Source organism: Filicampus tigris, chromosome 1 (assembly GCF_054856515.1).
Source record: "Filicampus tigris isolate MCC_2025a chromosome 1, RoL_Ftig_1.0, whole genome shotgun sequence".
Taxonomy (NCBI): Eukaryota; Metazoa; Chordata; class Actinopteri; order Syngnathiformes; family Syngnathidae; genus Filicampus; species Filicampus tigris.
Window position 1 is genome coordinate 32554792 of NC_141217.1, and position 23336 is coordinate 32578127.

The 23336-nt window shown below is 41.1% G+C and overlaps 1 protein-coding gene across 1 annotated transcript; it reads right to left on the reverse strand.

Annotated features, from left to right (window-relative positions):
- Positions 1–9780: 9780 nt before the first annotated feature.
- On the reverse strand, positions 9781–23336 carry ptpn1 (protein tyrosine phosphatase non-receptor type 1). The gene is made up of 9 exons (XM_086033549.1): positions 22815–23336; positions 18644–18734; positions 17932–18032; positions 16827–16925; positions 16608–16745; positions 16305–16514; positions 14988–15149; positions 14735–14895; positions 9781–13257 (listed from the first exon to the last, which is right to left on the reverse strand). The coding sequence occupies exons 1-9, from the start codon at positions 22869–22871 to the stop codon at positions 12966–12968; spliced, it is 1311 nt and encodes a 436-aa protein (XP_085889675.1). The 5' UTR covers positions 22872–23336; the 3' UTR covers positions 9781–12965.

Consider the following 23336-nt stretch of genomic DNA (forward strand, 5'->3'; position numbering starts at 1 on the left):
GAAACTTTTGACCCGAGATATGTGCTTCTTAGGCCAGAAATATTGTATTTGCTGAGGTTGTACAATTGTAAACGACAACAGAGCAAGAGAGAGCTGAAGATGTTGAGCAGCAGCATGCAGGGATGTCAGATTTATGTGAAATTCCCCAATCATATCAGAGCTTTTAATTGGCCCAACGTTAAGGTCGGGAGGAGTAACTGGTCTAGGATGTTTGTTTTGTTGGTGCGCCAGTCCCCGCATGACCACATGAACTTTTTTTTTTTCGTTTTTTTTAAAATGACACAACATAATGTATTGCAAATTATTTTGCGGACCCCCAAGTTACACAGACCAGATGTCCAACATGTCACTTGTATGAGACAGGGCCTCCCCCTCACAATTCTATGAATTCGGTAAGAAATCAAAATAAAATGCGCTGTGATTCTAAATCCTTGGGGGACTTTGACGAAAACATTGCTCAGACATGTTACTTAGACATTTGGGGATTGTTATAAATCAGAATATATGTCTCCAACCAGATGATACCCGTTTACCTATTTTGAAAAAAATAAATAAATACTTGAACTCAAAATGTGTCCAGGTTATGGAATGTTGGTCTTAACTGTACTGCATCAACAGGCACTAGTACAAATGTCAGTCCATTTCCTGGACACTGTGGATGTGGCCATGTGCAAACCTACTGAAGTTCTCGAGTAATAATTGCGATGTGATAGCGGTGGTATCAAGGGAGGGATTAGGTTAAGTCCCCACTGAAGGCCAAGGTCTGAAATGATCTTTTCTTAGCTCGTTAAGCAAAATGCTAACGTTATGCTACTAACATCAGACCTAGCTGTGACGCTGAAGTGCCTAGCAAGCTAGCATTTAGCTTTTGAATAAATATATTAGTAAACAGAGATTTCACAAGGTCGCTCCTTGATATCGCTGTCCTGCATCATCAGGCGATGGCTGTGGTTGACTTTGCTGCGATCTTTATGCTATGTTGGCTTCCATCTTGATTTGTTGTGCATGATTTCCTCGTGTCACTTTGTTGGGCGTAACCTTCAAATGCACACACCAACAGGTCTGTGTCTGTCTTACATTGACTTTTTACAACAGTGACTAAGTGGCAGGTCTCTGCGGGTCAATAAAATCCAACTATCCATCCATTTTCTACAGTGCTTGTCGTCATTACGGTCAAGAGTGTGCTGGAGCCTATCCCAGCTGACTTTCGGGGAGAGGCGAGGTACTCTCTGGACTGGTCACGAGTAGGGTTGTCCCGATCACGTTTTTTCAGGTCAGAGTCTGAGTCTTTTGATTTTGAGATCTGCCGATTTAAGTCCCGATCTGATAAATCAGGATTGCATTAAAAAAAAAAAAAAAAAAAAGTGGGCATCCGATTTTTCTGAATATAGAAATATACATACATCAACGTGTATATGTTGTTTATATTTATATTTTATGGACCATTCCATCAAATCAGTGCCACCTTCTTTTTTGTAACACTCAAAATAAACTCAAAGTTTGATATTTTTTGCTCCTTTTTTTTAAGCACAAAATTTGATGATACACATATTGAATTACTCAATGTGCATTGTTTCATCTCAGAACTTGTTTTACCATGTCAGTTTTTTGTACTGAAACTCTAGCCATGACATTTACACTAATTAAATGGTAACTTTAAACACAAAACATATCAATCTGGTGGATGCTTTATAAAAATGTATTTTCATATTAATGCCTTAGCATGCAAATGGCACCAATTTGGTTGAAAGGCCCATTCAAGCATTACCATAAAATGAGGGATTTCTTAGTTTGACACATTTTATTTAATGGTAAACAATACATTTACATTATTTAAAGGCTTGGGCAGGCTAAAATGAATATAGCACAGGCAACTCCGTATGTTGGGTATGTGTGTTCTCTCAACTAACGACGCTATTGATTTATTACCTCGTTAAATGCAACCAGTGGCGAACAAGCTTGCTTGTCACTAAATAATTTACAGCCGTTAAACTTCTTATTTGATGTTACGTCGTGTGGACGTGTCACAATTGCTATTCTGTCCGTCGCCCTTCTCAACTGTCTCAACTCTTTGACGGTGCCGTTTTGCGAGGAGGCCGGCTTCTTTAGGCAAGACGGACTTCGGAAGCCAACCCAAACATATTTTTTTAAGAATATGTTCCCAGCAGGCCCACTAGTTGAAACACAGCGTTCTGATTAATTTTGCGTTTGTGGAATATAGGTTAAGCAACAAAACGCACTCCTTTTTAGCCATCTCCGGCGGCGGCCATTTTGTCTTCTGTCGACTGAAAATGACATCACAACGACCGATCGCGGCTGACCTGTTTTTTTAATCTGAGCCGTGATTGGTCATTGTGAGCAGTTGCAAACCAGAAGGAGCAGTAGAATGCATTGAATTGGAAGCATTAAGGGGCATATTCTTCCATTCGCACTCAAGTCAATTCCTTACGCGCCTGTCTTGGCATTTCATAGACAGAGCGGTTCTACCATCTAGACTTCTGACACACCCACAATGCATAACCTGGAAATATGTGAGCAACCACCAAAGAGGTGTAATGAAATCTGAGGCTGAGCCTAATTTCCGAGTCGTGGAGCTTTCATGAGACAATGCGAATTCCACAGGGATGCATTTTGAAAACATGGCACACTCTGATTGTGCAATTAACGCATGGCGTGGATCCAGAAGTTATCGCATGGACCGCTCCAAAATGAAAGTGTGGCCGCAAATGGCCCCTGGTCCAGTTTGGACACCACTACTTTATATAGGCTACCACTCATAGATGGAAGATTAGTATTTAGTGGAATAAGTGATGTGCCGTTTCAGACAGCTTCCAAAACAAGAAGGGCGTCTCCGTGATGATGTGACAACCCCTCCTACACACGCAGACACACGCTCACACACACACGTTTGGCTATGTGACCATGTTCACGTTGACTGCGTCTCACCTCTCACCTCATTGCTGAATGTCAGCGAGTCACAGATGATGTGGGCACGCGCCTGTCTCAAAGAATCCGCAGCATGTTCACCGCTCACTGCCGCACATCTGTTGTTAAGATCCAAAATACATCACCAACAAGCCGAAAGAGCACATTGGTGACATGGGCTTTGTTTACATGCGGTCCCCGCCAGCGTCATCACTCCTTGCTGCAATCTGCAAGAGGAAGGATGCGGGAACCTCGAAGCGGACTGTGGGGGAAACACCAGCTTCAAACTCTTCGTATTGATGCGTTGACCTACATGCATGAGTGTCAACATAGCCACAGATTGTCGCACCGATATCTGCGCCTGGTGGTCGCTCCTCAGCGCAGGCAAACAGAGGTGGACAGGAACTGCTCATTTGCAGACGTCTTAACAGACGCAAGTAAATCGTGAGCGAGGGAAACAAACAACATGCTTCTCCAGCTAGCAAGGTGAAAAACAATCACGCGTTTAAGGCCAAAGACAGAAGAAAACGCTCATCCCAGCTTGCCTAACAGAAAGACTCTGACTTGTGATCATAGAATTGAGATACAAACCCTGTATGGGGGCAGTGAACTCAACTCACTTACCAATAAACAGCACTTAATTCTTAAAAAAAAAGTGGATTCAAGATGTTTGTTGCCACTCACATTGAAATTTACCGTCAAATATATTTAAATGCAAATGTTAAATAAAAAACAAACACAAGTGCACTTTGTGTATTTAAAACAGTTACATAGCTTACGTTATCTTAATGCTGACGCTAAATAATCTATGTGCTATAAATCCTTTTAAACTTTTAACGGAACGAACACCAACAGTGCAAAGATTAGACAGACATAACAGTTCTTACAGTCATTTTTTTTTTTTATCCTTTGCGAAGAGCAAAAAATATTAGCGCCGTACTGATGCGCTGAGAGGAGTGAGAGACCATTGATGGGGGTTGGGGGCCGGGTCTGACCGCAAATGGCTGGAATCTGCTTATAACAGAAATGGGTTATATTATAAAAAGGTGGGTTTTTTTTAATCATGTAAGCTGCTTGACATATGACTTGTACAGTAAACAAACAGGAATACTACAATAAAAGTCACACATCAATAAAATTTATTAAAAAAGGCTTGGATTCCCAATTATCAAGAATATAACCTCTACTTAAAACATCCAAGACATGTCTAATGTAGGGGAAGGTACTATAAATTCAACTTATTTCAAGGACCAGAACTTGTGATAGAAAGCAGTTTTCTTCATGAGTTAAAAAAAACACAAAAAACTACACTACACTGAAAAGAATGGTGTGTTGAATTTACTCAGTTTTGTTTCGTCAAGTGGTTGCACGAAATACAATCATCTGGATCCAGATACATTTTTTTAAGTAGACTATATGTCTACTTAAAAAATGCATCTAAATCCAGATGATTTTATTTCAGTAACAGCAACAACAAATTCCACTAGAATTTTCACAGTAGTGATGCATCAACATGTAGATAATACTTGATTTAAATATGTGAACAGGTTAGAGCTTGGCTTAATCCCCAAAGGGTAACCAGATGATGATGAAGTAGGTGATTGGGAGCTGATTAACGGCTTCTCACACATACGTTTTGTGTTGTTCTCTTTTTTCTCATGAATACTTTTGAAAAGCATATTGGTCTTACCTTTGGAGTTTCAAAGAGAACGTGTTGACTTGGGTGTGGTCAGAGACGTTTATTGGTCAAGGAATAATATTTGGTAGTTGAACACACACAAGTATAAGCGTAATTTTCTTTGTCTAAATTTTCATAAGGAGCGACTGGGGAACTCTTTGGAGGCGGGATCATGGCCGAGACAATGAAGAGCTTCTTAAGCGGTGTGTCAGACAAGTTCTAGGACTGGTTTCACAAAAGACACAGTAGTGCCTTCCGATACAAGTGACTCTACTTACGAGTTTTTCAAAGTATGAGCCGTCATTCCGCTGATTTTTTGCTTTGACTTGCAAGCAAAAGGCTGACGTGCGAGCATTACATGATGGCAGTGAACTCAATTCCGCTGACTTCACAACAAGCAGCAGTTGGGCAAAGTGAACAAATCTTCAAAAACAAGCTTCAAGCTGTTTATCGCCACTCCCAGTTAAAGTTTACTCTCAAACGGAACCTAAAACAAAGAGAATGATATATTTTGCATTTAAAACAACTACATAACTTTATCTTATAGTCTGCTCGCTTGCGCTAACACATCATGGGAAACAACATACACAGGCTAACTAATCCCAACATAACCAAAAATGTATGATATCAGTCATATATATTTTTCAGCTTCAAGCATATAGTACCCAGATATATGGATGTGCGTGTGCCTCTAAATGGCAGACGTGGCCTGTTGAGTGGCTTGGTAGTCAGCGAATGAGAATGTGGAGTTAGCTGGCTAAATGTTAGCCACTCTGTGTGTCGAGTGACGATGTCAGTTGGGGCCATCGGCAGGTCGTCTAATAATGTGCTCGTGTTCACTGTAGTTTGTTACCTTGTTTCAACAAAGCGACTGAAACTGCACCGGTGGAGGTGTCTATCCTTGACCACCAGTGGAGGAATTACAATTCATTTTAACCGGCAAAGGTGGATGAGCAATTTACAAAACGTTGCCGGTCCATCATGCATCAGCAAGTCTGGTCACCGGTCCGTCATCATCAGTCCGACATTTTTTTTTTTCAAGCCGAACCAAACTGTAATCGTCAGTCGGTCAGTCAGTCATGTTATTTGAACCGTGCTTCCGTCAGTAAATTTCACCGAACTCCCCCAAATTTCTAGATCTCCACAACAGTGCACAATCTGTTCGACTATGATGTGTTTCTTTGTGGGGGTTTTTTTTTTTTGGGAAGTGGGGGGCGTCCATTATTCGTGATCCGTCTGCAGCGTGGTTACTCTTCCGTCATTTGTCATTTGCCTTTTTTTCCGGGGGGAAAAAATAGTACCCGTTTATAGGCCAGTCCGCCGTACTTCTGTGCATGCGCCGCATATCGTGCAGGAGCCGCAAATAATCCAAATAATGGAGCCACAGCTACCATCGGATGGAAGACCGAGCCCGAGTTTTTACTTAAGTTCTACTCTACTGAAGTTGTAATCGAATTTTAAACGGCCAAATTGCCAAAACAACAACCCGTGCCGCCATGCTGGCTGACGCAGGGATATTAGTCGATGATGTCACGCGCGGTGTCCCAATTCTGCAATTTTTGTACACGGGTAACCTGCGCCCTCGAACCCTTCGTACAATTCGACTACGTGTGCACTTCAGCAAAGACCGCAGTGTGGGTATTGGGATTGGGCCTATAAATGCTCGTTGTCTTCTTCTTGGTTCATTGACTGATTGCTGCTCTTTACTGCATACCGCCAGCTACTGTACAGGAAGCACAACTCATTTCCACATATAATCAACAGGCAGGGCGTGTTTGCGTCAGTCATCAGAAAAATGGGCGTCAGTCAGTGACGGACTGATGGACAGTGTCGCAATACTGCCGGAATGCCCACCTCTGCTAACTAGCGGAGGTAGGCTTTATTCAATTAGTTAACGCTGTTTATATTACCATAGATGCGCAATCATGTAACTTAAGCCACTTGTACTTTGCAATCAATTTGAAAATCAAGGGTGAGGGCTAAATGTGAAATTAAATGAGAAATTATCCTAAACTTTTACCCACTCTTTCCAGATTCCTTGCACTTTTTGCTACATGAGTGCAGTCCATGTGTGAAACTAATCACCGCAAAATCCCACAATACAACGACTTATCCACGAAATAAGTCCGATTTAAAAAATCTGCAGGGCGGTGACACAAAGTCAACGGTGAAATGGCAAGGGGTGACTGCATATCTTTTGTGACACCAGTCCTGGCACACCTTGTATGTAGTGAAGTGAAATACAAAAGCAAATAAGAATGTCCCATTAGTTACTCATCAAGACTGCCTGTTGTTGTCTTTTTGAAATGTTGAAATAGGTGGCGTGGGGCATGAAGACACATGCCACACATGACAGTGGACTCACACTTCCTGGTAAAATTGAACTTCTACCGTACTCTGAGTGTATAATGACTCACACTTTGCACAGTCACACTTGGAAAGGCTCCTGTTGCATACAGGAATTTCCTGATCCCGGCCGGCTTCCTACGAAAAAGAACTGAGGGCTTTATAAGTTAGGCCGAACCCCGCCTTCACAGCTGGCCAGCTCTTGGGAAGTTCCAGGTTAATAACTAAACAGCTCAGGACATACGGAGTGTGGAGGAGTCAACAGGGCAGGGGGGCAGGGAGACATCCCCGTTGGTCGATGGGGACTGTAGAGTCAGCATTGTTCCCATTTATGACCTTTAGTGCACTTTTGGTACTTCTGACTTTTGTACGTCAAAATTCAATCCCAGCGTCATTTTCTCACACCCAAGACACATGCTACTTGTTTGAGGACAAGGTGAAAAGTCCAAATTTATGGTAAGGTTGAAGACAGTGACAAGCACGTTGTGGTTTTCAGATGACTTCCGGTCGTCGGTCACACCTTGATTGTAGTTTTCCCTACAGCAGATAAGTTCAGCCTGTACAATCTTGCAGGCTTGACGTCAACTGAGGGGTGGCGGAGAGTGCTATTACTCACTATGTAGGACTCGAATTCCTGTACAGCACGTACCAGTGTGTGCCTCTTATTACCCAAACAGGAAGTTGTAGATTGCCAAATCTCTTGCACCCCACAAGAGTAAAAGGACAAAGAGGGAGGGTGAGGGGGGGCGCTCGACTACGATGCAGCTTTAACGACGTCTCAAAAGCAACTTAAAACCACGGTGAGTTCTAACGTTGTCAGCATTCAAACGGAAAGTGGTATTTTTGTGCATGTTTTTATTCATACATTTATTTATTTTACTATGTGTTTGTGTGTGTTACAGCAGCAGAGGAAACGTCATTGTACTGTATTGTAAAGGAGCAAAAAGGGATTGATGAAACCCAGCAGGCACAGTAAAGAAACAGGAAAGTGTGGGCAACGATCAAGAGCCAATGAGTGCAAAGCTCAACAGCGCCACCTTGTGATTGTTAAGGAACGCACCATGCCATACCTCACTTCAGATTCAACTAATGCAGTGTTTCCCAACTTTTACTGAGATTTAAGCACATACATTACATTCGTATATGTCTCAAATAATGTGTGGTGTTAGCGGTAGAGCGTTTAAAGCGGAAGTCAACCCAAAGATAATTTCTTTTACAGAATATTTTCTATGCAGGCCCACGAGTTGAGAGAAGGCATTCTGATTAATATTGCGTTTGTTGAATATGTGTTAGTGCAGCAAAATGCACCCGCTTTTAGCCATCGCAGCAGGGGGCGGCCATTTTGTCACTTCTGTCAACTGAAAATGACATCACAGTTGTTCTGGGCTCAGGTAACGACCAATCACAGCTCACCTGTTTTCTGAAGCTGAGCCATGATTGGTCGTTATCTGAGCCCTGAACAACTGTGATGTCATTTTTAATCACAGAAGTGACAAAATGGCCGCCCCCTGAGATGGCTAAAAACGGGTGGATTTCTCATATTCCACAAACGCAATATTAATCAGAATGCCTTGTTTTAACTAGCGGGCCTGCTGGGAACATATTCTGGAAAAAATATGTTTAGCTTGACCCTTTAATTGCTGTGCCTATCACTATACGTCACTGACACAAGTAGAGTAACATAGATATATCATCAGTAGAACATAATTTTCAGGAAATTTGATATTTTCTTGCTACTCAACCAATTTACAGGTGTAATGTGCAGAGATGGGCATTCCCTCCCAGGGACGGAATGGTACGTCCGTCCCGGACAGACGTCCATTTTGTGGACGGACAGAGGACGAGAAGTCTTCTAAATAGGACGGACTAAGCAAGGACGGAAGTGGGTTTTCGTCAGTCCCTAAGCGGATCAAGTACCAAGTAAACGTGTTGTGTTGGGTTCTTTTATAAAGCAAAACCACTGTTCTCTTCTGTGATACCACGGAGCCGCCTTCATTAATTGCCTGCACAACACTTCATGTGCGCTCCCATTGCACAGGCATAGTCTGCCCTCTAGTGGTTCAACACATGTAATACCATGGATTAATCCACAGGAGTCAGGACGCCATTTGACTGACTGACAGAAACACGCCCAGCCTGTCTTGTGTGTTTAACCTGGAATAAAGTATCTATTGGGTGTAGGAAAAAGGTGGATAGCAATTTTGTTTTGTTAACTGACAGTTACCATTTAGTACCTTATCCCTTTGCATGCGAGGTATGTCCTTGCGTGGGACATCTTTAGACCGTAAAAACACATTTAAACAACCCGTAAGTGGAAGTTTCCTCTTAAAATAACCTTGTGTTATTTTGCAATAATTATTTTATATTACAATAAAAACTGAAAACGTATTGCATTGTAACACAAAAGTTATACATAAAACGCAATAGTATGGAGGTATAAGTGTAAGGAACTAGTTTGAAAGAAGTACAGTATTTCAAATAAGACGCACAACCAAGGAATACAGAAGTGAAAGGTGCTAAGTTATGGAACAGCCTCAACAAAAAGAGCAAAAGTCAAATAATATATCTTATAAGCTCATTAAATAAAAGGTAATAAACCATTGTTAAATTATTAAATAGGTGTCTGCAACGAAGGCAAAACGTCATTTAGGAGATTATGGTAAATTTATTCAAACCATTGCTGAAAGGGAAATGTAAATGTAATTATTTCCAGTAAAAAGGGAAAATATAAGATCTACTCTCTGCACCTTTTGAAATTTTGTTTTCATTTAGGCATGTCAGATTTTTCTTCTGTATAAAGAAATAAATGTAATAAATAAATGGGAAACCGCTTCTGCAGTAATTTTTTTTTATTTGAAAAGTCAAACAAATGTAAATAAAAAAATACACATTTTAAACTCAGAATAGAAAACAGGAGAACTTGAGGTGCTAAGGTTGAATCCCTTGATCATGGTTGCACACTAAAAACCCAATTTTTATATATATACACATACACACACACATATGGCTGTCAAGGTTAAAACGTTACCTTTGGAGATTAATTTAAATTTTATAAAGCATTACAAAAATGTTACTCAGTCAACTCCGTTTTATTTACTGCATGTGGTGTGTTCGCAGCCAAACTTAGAGAGTCACAGATGCGAAGGCAAGGACAAACATTTACATATAGTTTAACTTTAACAAGTTGCTCGATGGCTCATTGAAGAAATAAAAAATAATTTGCTCACCAAATTCAAATACCATATTATTAGTTGTACGTACTTGGCACATATCATCTCAGATCAAAACACCCTGCTCGAGTTACCTCTAGGGTCTCGCAAATCAACTTTGCTGGAGTGTGGCGCTGGTGGGCAAAATTAAACCGCTAAGCGAGAATTGTTTCTTTGAGAAGAATGTAAGAAAAATGACTGTAAACCTGATTCAGTTTTGATCGTTGTGTTCAACAGTTGTGTTTTACATGACAAGAATCGTTTTCAAGGACCTAAACAAAGCTATTGGACTAGTCTTTGAATCGAAATATTCTTTGTATTTGACGATTTGACATTAATTCCAAGACATGACTGAAGTAAATATCTGTGACAATCATTGTAGAAAATAGCAGTTGAAAAATGTGATTATCTACGGAAAATTGCGCACTTAATGTTTTTAATCACTTGACAGCACTAATATATATATATATCTGTGTGTAAAGTGTTTATCCATCAATAGGACAGTTCTAAACAGAGCGACTGTCCGACTCAATGTGTTGAATGCTAGCAGCATAGCTAATGTCACTTTAGAGCACACCTGTTGATTCACAAATGCAGCATGCTTAAAGTCAACATACTGATTCAAAACATTTCCAGCTCAGGGTGATGCTGTCCAAGTACTACTACAGTGTATTGTTTTTCTCCCTGTGCTGGTGTTGGCTTGGTTCTTAGTCCCTGGTTCCCCGTTCAAAAGGAAATGGTGACGTTATAGGATGAGTTTGTATTGCTGGCAAATAGTTTGGCTCTGATTACTCTCCACCCACTGTGACGGCAACTTGCCTCCAGCCAAGAGTTACAACCCTCATTTTCATCCTTTTATTTTTTATTATTTTTTTTTTTTTAAATAGCGAATTTCCTTATTATGGTGAGCTACCCCAGTTTAGCTTGAGCGAGTGGCGGGTTGCACCCTGGACTGGTGGCCAGACAATTGCAGGGCCAAGTTATGCCGTATAAGAACATTTTTGCCCTGGAAATATTTGCATTGTTAGGAGAATACGCAGCGGGAATAAAGAGGCTGGTTCACATTAGTTTTTCCTTTAAAGTCCCTGTAAAGTGAAAATACATGTCTTGTAAAGATGACACAGCACAAAGAATGTTGTTAAAAACTGTCAAATATCAATGATTAAGAAAAATACAAAGTATATAAAATGCAGCTTTAAAATCCCCCCCCCCAAACAAAAAAAAAAAAAAGTCTCCGCTCTCTAACGCAGTGGGGCACTCTAAAGCAACCACACCAGCGGACTATCCAAAGGGAAGATGGATTTCCAGGGTGCATGCACAACTAGCATGCTAACTACACGCTGCAACTGCACCGGACAACCACAGATGCGAACAAAGGCGCTCAAAATCGTATACAGTGGGCAGGGGTAGCTCATTATTCATTTAGGCATTGTAACGGAGAAAAACAATTTACCGCTATAGCTCCACCGTTGTGTAATCCACAGGTCTGTCTGCAGATTTTCAGCAATTACTCACAATGTAAATAGAAACATCTCTGAATTCACTTTACAGGGTCTTTAAATATTATATTAATATTTCTTAAGATGTCACTCAAGCATCAGTGGAAGGCTCCAATTGAAATAAAGTACACACGCATACACTGACACACACATGCTGTATGAGGCCATGCCACGGGTCCGCAGCAGCCCGTCATGGGCCACTGACAGGGAGAGGACAGATAAGTCACCCCAGAATTGAGCTCTTATCTAGTGGGCACAGTGGCGCTTCCCTCCCACATTCACTCACTCCATTTTACGGCTGGAACTCAATCCTCTCTGGCTTATTTTCAATCAATGTGTCACTCGATTCTAATCGCCAGTTGACGCAGATAGAGAAAATATGATGTTTAAAAAAAGAAAAAAAAAAGTAGGGAAAAATACAGGACTCATGATGGGACCTAGCTGTTTGGACCGTGTGGTTAATTGTCTGCTTTATAAAACACATTTCTACCTTCACGCTGCAGTGGATTTAGCTGCTTAGAGCACATGAGTATGAAAGAATATTAGGGCCACACTAAAGGGAGAAGAGAATAAAGTCATTACTTTATTCTTATAGTCTTTTTCCCCCCAGTGTGCTTTTAAGACACCTTCACACATAAAGATGTTTGCAAAAGGAACTCTATGCAATTCAGACATCCATAAGATTGATACTGTATAAATGTGATGCTGATGACGCCTAAACCTTTTGAAGCTCAATGATAACAGCCTTGTATGCCATCTACGTCAAGGCACTGACCGAATCATCAGCTGAGATCTTTTACCCACCCTAAGGGGTGTGTTCACCTTTGGATAGCATCAAACACTATCTTTACTTCCTCGTCATTTTAATTACCATCTTTCAGTTATATCTTCTTCCCAGTGTTTGTCCATTTTTGTGGCTATATTTACAGGACCTGAATGTACTGCCCAGTAGGCTAATTCTACATGTGCAGCGTGAGGTTTGAAGCAAAACAGGTGGTCAGTAGGGACAGAACGTAGTTTCTGCTCAGTCAAGAATATCACTATTTTCAGTAATATTGCTTCTTTTTTTTTTGTTCCCAATTTCCATAAGAAATACTGTATGCGCATGGTCCCATAAATATAGCCTCTCACTCTTATCTCGCAATTTCTAAAGCGCTTCGTAGGAAAAACGTCACTTTGTGTGTTTAGGTTGACGCATGTATCGGGGACGTGACACCTTGAAAAGGCCCTGAGCTTCCAAGACTAAAATAACATTTGGCCAGGCTAGTCAATAGAGGAGGAGGAGGAGGAGGAAGAAGAGGCAAGACATCAATGGTAAAAGGCTCGATAGCAGACATAAGCACTGAGCGCCAGCGCCGTGCACAGGCACACGTTGGCAAGGAGGGGAGACCAATGCTCAGGCTCTGCGGAGGGTTCCACTAACTGCTGAACGGCCTCGGCCACTTGACGCTGCTCCATGTCGTGCTGCAGCTGGGCTTTGGTTTCAGATTTGGAGGTTGGACCTTGGACTTCCACGTGGCCGTCAAGCTGACCAGCGCCATCGGGAGCAGGCGGAGGGGCGATCGCGGTTCTTCTTCGCAGCTCGGAGTCTTGAGAGGACCTGCGTGAGCGTAGCACAGGATTGGATTCCCCATATTGTCCAGACTTGACTTTCAAACACCATTGTGAACATGTCTAAAGGGTGGCATGAGCAAAAGTAAATGCCTTCATTCATCCATCCATGTATTGCTCTCTTATATCTCGTGTAGGTTTGAGTCATTGTGGGTGCTTTATAATATAAAATGCATTTTTTGCTTTTTTGGTGGGGTTTTTCGCCCCCCAACCCCCCCGTTTGTCCATCGCAACCCCCCCCCGACCCCGTCCGATTACCTTCTGAAGGGCGATATAAGTAGGGCTGGGTGAGATTACACGATTGACAATCGTGAGATTCCGTGACCGGCTGTGAGCTGTGAGCATATTTACTCCATCAAATAGAGCGGAATTGTGCGTGACAGAATCCAATCAGAGTTTGGCTTTTCTTTCTAACTTTGGTTTGCAAGTTGTAGTAAACAGAATCCGCCAGTAAATGAAAGAAGAAGCAGTAAACAGAAAGTAATAGTGATAGTGAACAAAGCGTGCAGCTAAACACGCAGTTGATGAACAGCAATGACTTGGCGTAATTTTCCAAAGATGAAGCTATTGTGACAAGAGAAGTTCCTTCCTATCACTTGTGTGGCGGTATCTCCAGAGCGACCTGAAGGAGGAAGCCGGTGTGAATGGTATTGTCGTCAAAAACAGGGCAATGCAATAAACCTGTTGAATCATTTGAGCAAGTAGCACCCAAGTGATGAAATGGAAAGCATGACAATGGGAGCAGAATTTCACAGCCTGCCCACGAAGACATTAGCAATTTAGCTGCAAAAAACTAGCCGGCAGCCACCGGACGAAATCAGCAATCAACCGTGTCCTCTTCTGAGCATGTACATTTGCACGTAGCAATGATGTTAACACCGTATGTTGGCTCAAAACTTCAAAATTATTCATTTGACATTTTAAGGCATATTCATTATTCCCGAGCGGTCAATTTTTAGTAATTCACCGTTACTTTATACTGTACATGTCTTATTTTATATTGTACATTTGTTGTACCGTTTGAATAAAAATGATTGAAATGAACGAAAATATTTTGTATTACTTTTTGTCATAGTGTTTGTAGGAAATGCGCAGTCCTACGTATGTGGCCGTAAAAAATGTGGCCCCTCCATCGTTTAAGTTGCCCATCCCGGAAACTAGTGTGTTTCTAGAGATGCGAGCATGACTACAAGAATTTTGTTAAGTTCCTTAAAAAAAAAAAAAAAAAAGACAGAAAAGTCCTAAAACTTCCCTTATGAGTCACGTTACAACTCGTGATCCAACCCACTTCCTGTTTACGGAATCAGTTGTGTATGACGGCAAGTTGTTTTTGACATTTCCAAGCAACCGATACACAAAATATTTAGTTTGTCTTGATAGAAATGTCAGGTTTAATGCTTCAATCTGGTGATGGAACAAATGAGCATTCATACAATTAATCACTTAAATTCAATTAGAATGATTACCCCAGAGTGTGGATTTCAATCGGCCGGACAATCTCATCAGTCTTGGGAAAAAATAACGGCTCCACTTTGCCATTCTGAGGGTCTCTTGGAGGAGGGAGGGGAGGTGGAGGAGTGAATTCAGGGGGATCATCTTCCTCATTCGAGAACTCCCTCCAGGATTCCTAGCAGAGACACAAAATACAGGGGACTATTTACAATATTCATCAAATCAAGAGTCCTGAACATTGCTACTAAAAGATGGGAAAGCACTTGCCTGCAATGATAAATCTCCCTTGAGGTATTTAGCACCTTCAATGACAGCAAGGTAGGAGAAGCGAAGTTGATCTGCAGTCTGAATCAAGCCCATACGATGACGTCTCATCTCCAGTAGAACGTCACGGATACGGACGGAAGACGGGTCTTTGCGGATGGACATCTGGGGAGGGAATAAAACAAACTCTGGCATTCATTATGCAGCTACAGCTGGAAAATGACAAATGGCGGCTAAAAGAAATAATACGAATGGTGCCATGAGATACAAGTTTAATTTTTAAACAATGTAAAAGAAATCAAAATGCTACTTCTGGTGTGCCAGCCTTGGCCTCCGGGGAGCAGTACATTAAAGTCCAATACAGTGCAAAAAAAAGTCACCGCTACTTTAATTGACTCCATAAGGTGCAATATCGGTCACTTTTCATAAAGGATCAAATATATACGCCTGAGTACTGTTACAGTCTGTCTACATGTGTTGATCGACCATTTGTGTTCCAACAGTCACTGCTATAAGAGTTATAGCACAGACTATCTATGCTAATTGTTAGCCTCTATGGCGTTTTCCATTATGTGCTAGCATTCAGATAGCAGCAGAGTTACATAGGCAAACTTGTTTGGTTGTTTAAAATATACGAAGTGTAATTCGCTTTGCTTTATACTGAGTTTGACCGTACAGTAAAACCCTCTCCTTCATGGGTTCCAGGTTCCGGTATTTCACTTTTTAGTAAGTTATTAATTTTAATTCATTGTCTTTGCTGTTATGAGTACACCATTTTTTTACATTGTTTGTACAATATGTTTGTGTTGTTCATTGATCTTGTGCTCTCTTAATTTATTATACGTTTAAATGTTTTTGTATCATTTCCAAATTGTGTTTAAAGACCTTAAAAAATAAATAAGCACTGTGAAATGACAAACTAACATGCCGAGGGTGTGCTTCTATATTCACTTATTGGAATGTACTCCCCGTGATGGATTTACTGTAAACCTCTACTGGGAGTGGTATTAACCGGCTTAAAGCCTCTTGTTTGAAGAATTGTTCACTAGCTGCCAAACCCGAGCTTTTGCTGAAGAGAATTTAATTGACTTTGCTACCACCGTGCATTGCTTGCATGTCACATTTGTCCTTGCAAGTCGAAGCAAAAAATAATGAAATACATTTAAAATCGGCCGACCAACATCTTGTTGTTCTAGTTCTTGAAAAACGGTCGGGTCGCTAGTATTTCAAAGCACCACTGTACTTCTTTGTAATTGCTAAAGGTGTTGAATTGCTCAATGAAAATGTTGAGGTCTGCACTTGTATTAGCTCAGTACAAACCAGCAATAGGCAGGTGTCCACCAGGCAAAAGGTTCCAGAGCGTCCGATGCCGGCGCTGCAGTGCACCACCACTGGACCCTTGTCCGAATTCATACAACCTGACTCCCGCACTTTGAACAAGAAATTAAGGAAGGAAGCTGGCGATTCTGGCACCCCAAAGTCAGGCCAGGTGGTGTAGTGAAAATGTAAAACTTCACGTGTCTCTAGTGTCTGTAGAAGGGAAATAGTCACAGAAACCCACAGAGTTGGCAAAAAAAAACAAAAAAGACAAATGTCCCACTTTGATCACGCCGCCGAACTTACAGAAAGATTTTCCAGCTCTAGGTGACGGACTGTGTAGTAGGACTTGATGTCTTCAGAAACAAAGGTGAGCTTGAAGTTGGTATCCTCAAAGACCGCATCCCTCTCTTCCCTGTGTGGCCAATATTGTGCACATTTGACCTATAACCGAGAATAGGTCAAATGACTTTTGGGCATAAATCAGCAGTTAGGAAGAAACGTGCGAAAAAACGTGCTGCTTACAGAGCCTTTCTCAATCACTCTGTTCAGCATAACCACACCGCAACTCCGCTGCTCCCACACCATCTCCCAGAAGTGACAACACGTGTTGGGTAAGGGTCCCTAAAACAGAACCACGTAAGCACATCTTTCCCCAAACTTTTTAAGGCGCCACATAGTCCCTGGACAAACTCTAAAAACACTGTTAAATGACAGCGTTATGTTTCATCATGCAAACATGTTAAAAATGTGACAAAATGATCACAATTCCCCACCCCCACACTTTTGGAACAGGGTTTGTATGAAAAGAAAAAAAACCATTAAAAAAAAAACAAAAAATCACTGTTGGGTGGTAGCAGCTTTAAAATGAATCGCAATGGGATTATAAAGACAAAAAAGTGTTTGGCACAATGAGCTATGATTCCTCATCGAACTGGCTTGATCACATTGTTTTGCACCCAAGTCAGAGTCATTTGTTTTTAAGTATCTGCCGATAGACAGTCTCCATCTCGATTCCTTGGCTAAGTGTTACGAAGAAAAAAAGAGCACATTCAAATCGTCTTAATTCTCTTCTTTTTAGTTATTTTTTTTATTCAAATATGGGTAGCCCGACACCAACATAATTACTTTTGATATGGTTGTGACTTAGCAATACTTCAAATCAAGTAAACAAACAAATTGTTATTCTTGACTTTTGAAACTAACACAATAAAAAAAATCCTATCTTTTTCGGCCACCTGAAAATCAAGTGATCGGCCCCGATTTTCCATCGTATGTTCGGATCAGGACAACGGTAATTTTTCATGACATATGCATGTGCAATCTAATCAGATCCAATACAAGGATGGTAGGACTCTAACGATACACAATCAAAAGCAAAATCGACATACTCGGAAGACAGAAACCCGTCGCCTTTGAAGTGGCAGAACTTGCGACATGCCCCTTCCAACTGGCAGAATTTATGCCTTCAATCCAGATACAGCTATGTGAGCTCACCATGCTACCAAAGTCAATATAATACTATGGTTCTCGTTTTAAATTCATTTAAAAAAAACTTAATTTAGATAGATAAGACACATTTCTTCAGCAAGCCCCGTCCAAATGCGTGTTATTCCAGAAGGATGTTTACCTGAGTAAGGATGTAGTTCCTCTGCGCTTCTTCTACCGTTATTAGGCTGGCATTAATGTAGTTGTTGGAACTCTGCTGCAGACATATTCTACTGTGGTCAACTGGGGAGAAAAGATAAAACTGATTAAAAAAAATTTAATAGGTCTTTTTGACTCAAGTCATGGTGAATCTGCACTTTTCTAGCGCTTTGAATCGAACAAAAAATGACAAATTCCAAAACAAATCCAATAAAAATTATTTCTATTTTTAAAGTGCAAATTAAATTAAAAATGTTTGCTGTCAGGAGAATTCTGGGTCTGCACATGGTTCAAACACCTACTGAGTATTTTGCCTTACAGCTTTTTATGAGAGCAGCAAGCTGTGCAAAAAGTGATGAAACACTGAACAGGTGGAAATGCGCTTTGAAAAGCTGGAGAAGACAAAATGAAGTTCATTTGTAAAGGTTGAGCCTGAAATTTCACCCGAAAAGCCCAATACTCCAGTCCCTTCGCGATAGTGTGCCTCAGTTCATTCACTGCCTAGCATTGGCAGACCCTCTTTCAACCTAACGTTTGAAAAAAATAGAAAAAAATATAAATAAATTCCTGGGATTGAATGGCTGGACTATGACAAGACAAATACATATGTCAATGGCAGTGAATGAGTTAAAAAGTTGTGAAACACATTGTCGAGAGTTCAATTGGTCTGTGTGCTGCTGCAGAGGGCGACTTACATGGGCTAACATCCCGGTAGCGGTTCCGACTCTTGTTTTCAGGTAGTTTGGCCACCTTGCACGGCAGTTCACATGACTGCTGACGAATCTCCTGGAAGACAATTTAACCTTGATTTGAAAGGTGCATGCTGGTCACGATGGTGTCTTAAAGCCAGTACGATGGTGTCTTAAAGACCGTACTTCTGTTGGCACAACCTCCTCTTTCTCCAGCTCTTCAAACACCTGGATCGCCTCAGATCAGAAGTTTGAAATATCGCTTTCTGAGTGACTTTGTACACTTTACCCATTGAGCGCCGCCATAGTCGTTCGTCTAATGACAAGGGCACTTCCGGTTTCAATATCGCCAGCCTCTCCCTTTGGAAAAAAACTGTGATTTTGTCAAATATACGAAATAGAAATGACTTTTTTCCTGCTTTATTTTTTGTATAATGTTTAGTTACTTTACTTAGATTTCCTTTGGCATTTTTTGAAGTTACTTCACACTAGGACTTTAACCTGTGGATTCACTTGCGGTGATATTTTTGTTTGGTGGTGTCCCTTTAAAAATGTGCCTGGGCTCAGTAAAGGTTGGGAAACAATGCTCTAAGATGTGTTTAGTCATTGTTACTTCCTACAATTGTGCTCCATACACACAGCAACTTAACGAAACAATTTAAAATATCAGCTGAGCATACAGAATACATCACTAGAAGTGGGGATGGGTGCCGATAGTGTAAGCATGTACAGTACTCGATACTATGCACGGATACTTACAGGACTTGCATGAAAACACTTTTAGGCAACTGCAAATTGTACTCTGCAAAATGGACGATAAACCCTGCTCAAACAGCAATGGAGGCAACCGCCGCCTGGCAAGCGGTACATTTTTTTTAGCCCCGTCACCCGCTCAGCAAGGTTCTGCCATGAAGCAGTTGCGGGCGACGTGGCACATCAAGTAAGGAAAACTATATGACGATTTGATAAAGTAATCATCACAGTTGCCCCATTCATAGTTTTATTTTGTGTTGTTATATTCTCAAGAAGCAGTCTTATATTTCTTTTTCCTCACATTTTTTCTGCAGTTAACACACAGTGGTAATATGGCATCCGTACAATCTTACTTGTTATATCAATTAGGGCTGCAGCTATTTAATACAATCTATATTTTCCATTAGTTAATTGAATAGTCAATCAATAAAAAAATATTTTACATTAAATATTCTTGCAAAACCATTGTTTTCTGACCGCTGTTTATTAACCGATGACAAACAGCAATTCAATTATGAAACAGAGTAATGCTGTACTAATACTCACCAACATTTTTTAAATCGGGAGCTACCGGGTTACTAGTTTGATATACACTTCTGAGGCTGCTTCAAATTCAATTACATGCCAAATATATGTTAGTCATATTACAACTGCAAATAATGATTATTTTTGTAATAGATTAAACTGACAATTATTTTGTCCATACATCAATTATGATTAATTTCTGGTTTGGTCCGTAACATGTAAAAAAAAAAAATGGGAAAAAATGTTGGTCATTGTTTTCCAAATAAAAAGCAAATGTTTGCAAATTTCTTAATTTGATTAGGCAAAAAGATAATCAGTTTTATTTCATGTATGAGTACAGGAATCAGAGAATAATGGCTCTTGAGAGTTTGACATTAGAGGATATGGACAACTTAAAGTTAAAAAACATGCTCTCAACCTTTTTTAACCATATATTATACATGGCTTTTGACTCAGCATGGGATTCGGCACTGATTTAGTGTTTTATGGTGTTTGTTTATTGTCTTTGTGTTATTGATTTGTTGTATTAAATGTCTTTGTTATTGTGTGACTAATTTTTTCTCCATCTACGGCACTTTATATTCAGCAATGGTTGTTTTTAAGTGGTCCATAAAACAGTTGAGCAGTACTGGTACTCAGTCTGAAAAAAAGAAGTGACACAAAACAGCAGGGGAACGATCCAAAGGGGGAGAAGTTGTTACAAGAGAAGCTTTGAGAACTACAGGCCGTTTACATACACATAAACAGTAAACACACGCGCACACACACACATACATACTAGGGCTGAATGATTAATTGCATTTGCAAAATAATCGCAATTTGGGAAAGTGAGATTTTGTAATCGTGAAGGCTGCGGTTTAAATATTCATTACTTTATTGACAGCGGAGGGGGGGGGGGGGGGATTTATTGAACACTAATCTAACGCTGCCGCAGCTACAGCATGCTTGATCCTTTTCAACCTCGCATGGTTAAAACCTCCCGCGTGTCGGGAAAAAAAACCTCACCGTGTACGTGTGTTGTCTATTTTGGGATGTTTTGGCTGCCGTCGTATGTCGGAGCGCGTGTGTGGGGAGCTGGTCTGTCATGGCGCCGGTGTGTGCTGCCGTTGGCTTAGATTTAAGGCCTGATAGACCAATCTGACGTTGGCTAAAGGCCTAGATAGATCAAAAAGACGCTGGCCAACAGTGACAGACGCTTACCCCTTGTGGCGTCCGGCCGGCTGTCGTCACGTCACGCTGGAGGAATACACCGCAACGACAGACAACGATGCTGACCATTAAAGTACCTTCCGTGCATGCATAAGATGTAATACCTTTCCATACCGTCGGCGGCGATAGTCACCAATTCTCATGCTTAGAAAAATCCTACCGGAAAGCTGTTGGCCGGAGGCGGATTATAAAAACGTAAACAATGCATTCAGCTATCTTCTTTGCTCACGATGAACTCCCACGCGAAGTAAACCATCACGTTCTTGACACGGAATTGTGAAATACTTACATTGTCAAATCTCGCTCTTGTACTTGGAAGGCGATTAAGGCAGGGGAGGCGTGCTCACTGTTATTCCGCATTCGTCACTTCCCGTTGGTGCTCCGAGCGCAGATTTGCTAGCTAACAGCCAATCAGAGTGACCAAATGTCACGACTGGCGATGCAGATTCAACATGCGTAACCGCCCCCAAGACGCTTACAGACGGGTTACGACACTACGACGGTGGCCACTACACCAAACAGACGGCGCATTCAGACGCCACGACGTTTCATGACGTCCGATGTCAGATTGGTGTATCCAGGCCTTTACGTGTGTTCGAAATTTGAGCACACACACACACAGAGATGTGAGCGGGCGGCTCCTTGAGCCACGACAAATAAATAACACATTCGTGCAAAGTTGTCAAGCAGTCAAATACTAAGAGGACGATATCAGTCGTATGTTTTCGATCTAAAAGAAAGAGAAAAAGATGTTTAATAATGATAGTTGTAATATCCGCTGGCGCTTGTTATTACATCATGAGTAGGCATTGGCATTGGAGACTGGATAAGATTTAATTTTATACATGTATGTTTTATTTATTTATCCATCTATATGTTAAGTTGAGTGAGTGATTTAAGAAGTGCAGTCCAACTTTACATAGGTCACTTCATTTTATGAAACATGATAAGTGGAAGAGCCACAGGATTATTGTTTATTGGTCTACTGTATATAAGACGTTCAGTGATTAAGTGCAGTCCACCTTTACATCATGTTCATGAAAAAAAGTGATATGTAGGAAGTGGCAAAACTACTGATTTGTTTACGTTATTGTTGTAATCTGCACTTGAGTTTGTTCTTTTCCACTACAGTATCAGTATACTTGTTGACACCACACCTGTGTGGCAGAATTATGTTCAAAATATCACAATATTTAGTAACTATATACCTCTAATTGTAGTAGATAAACTGTCATTTGCCTTTACCTCAGTATTCTATAACGCATAACAGATCTGATATCGTTTGTTGTAATAAAGATTAATTGTTGAAAAATACATTAGAAAGTACCTTGAAAAAAAATCGTAACTCATATCGCAATTGCAATTATATGGGGGGGGAAACACAATTAGATTATTTTCCATAATCGTTCAGCCCTAATAAACATATATACATAGAGAGAGAGAGAGAGAGAGAGAGAGAGAGAGAGAGAGAGAGAGAGAGAGAGAGAGAGAGAGAGAGAGAGAGAGAGAGACAACTAGATTTCAATATATGCGAGGTACAAAATTACGTAAACTATAACTGCACAGTGACTTCACGAACGTCTTGTAGTACCAAACAGAGCAGAAATATTACATGTTTTTACAAAGCTCCCCTTAGTCCACATCAATCATAACTCGTTCCAAAAGTGAAGACAAACCCCCTTTGACCCACCTGGTAAATGGCGCTCCAAATCCTGTTCTCGTCGATTTCCCGAAACTCGGCTTCCATTGCTGACAGTCCAGCTGTCGCTCGTTCTTCCCCCACCGTGAACAGCGACACCTCACTTTAATCGAGATGCTTTATTTGTCTCCTAAAAGTGTCTAAAATTGCGGATAAAAACGCCGCCGCTCAGGAGTTGTTGTCAGTAGAGCAACATAAATGACTTGGATTCGAAATCGGCCTGCTGCTGTTAGCGGAAGCCAGCCGCAGGCAAGCACCTCCTACGCGGTGTTGCTACTAGCTAACTGCCGTCATAAGCGGCAAACAACGCACAGGCATGAATACAAACATAAAAAGTCGCCACCGCCCCTCCGGATAAGACGGGCTCGTAATTGCCGAGATGTAAACTTTGAAAATAGGGAGCAGTCAGTCACTTTACCATTTCTACGGTAGCTGTATGGATACACTTAGCGGGGGCGCGCACGAAAGGCATCTTGTCGCTTGTGCTTGCCGCCTGGTGAGCGCGCACGCAGT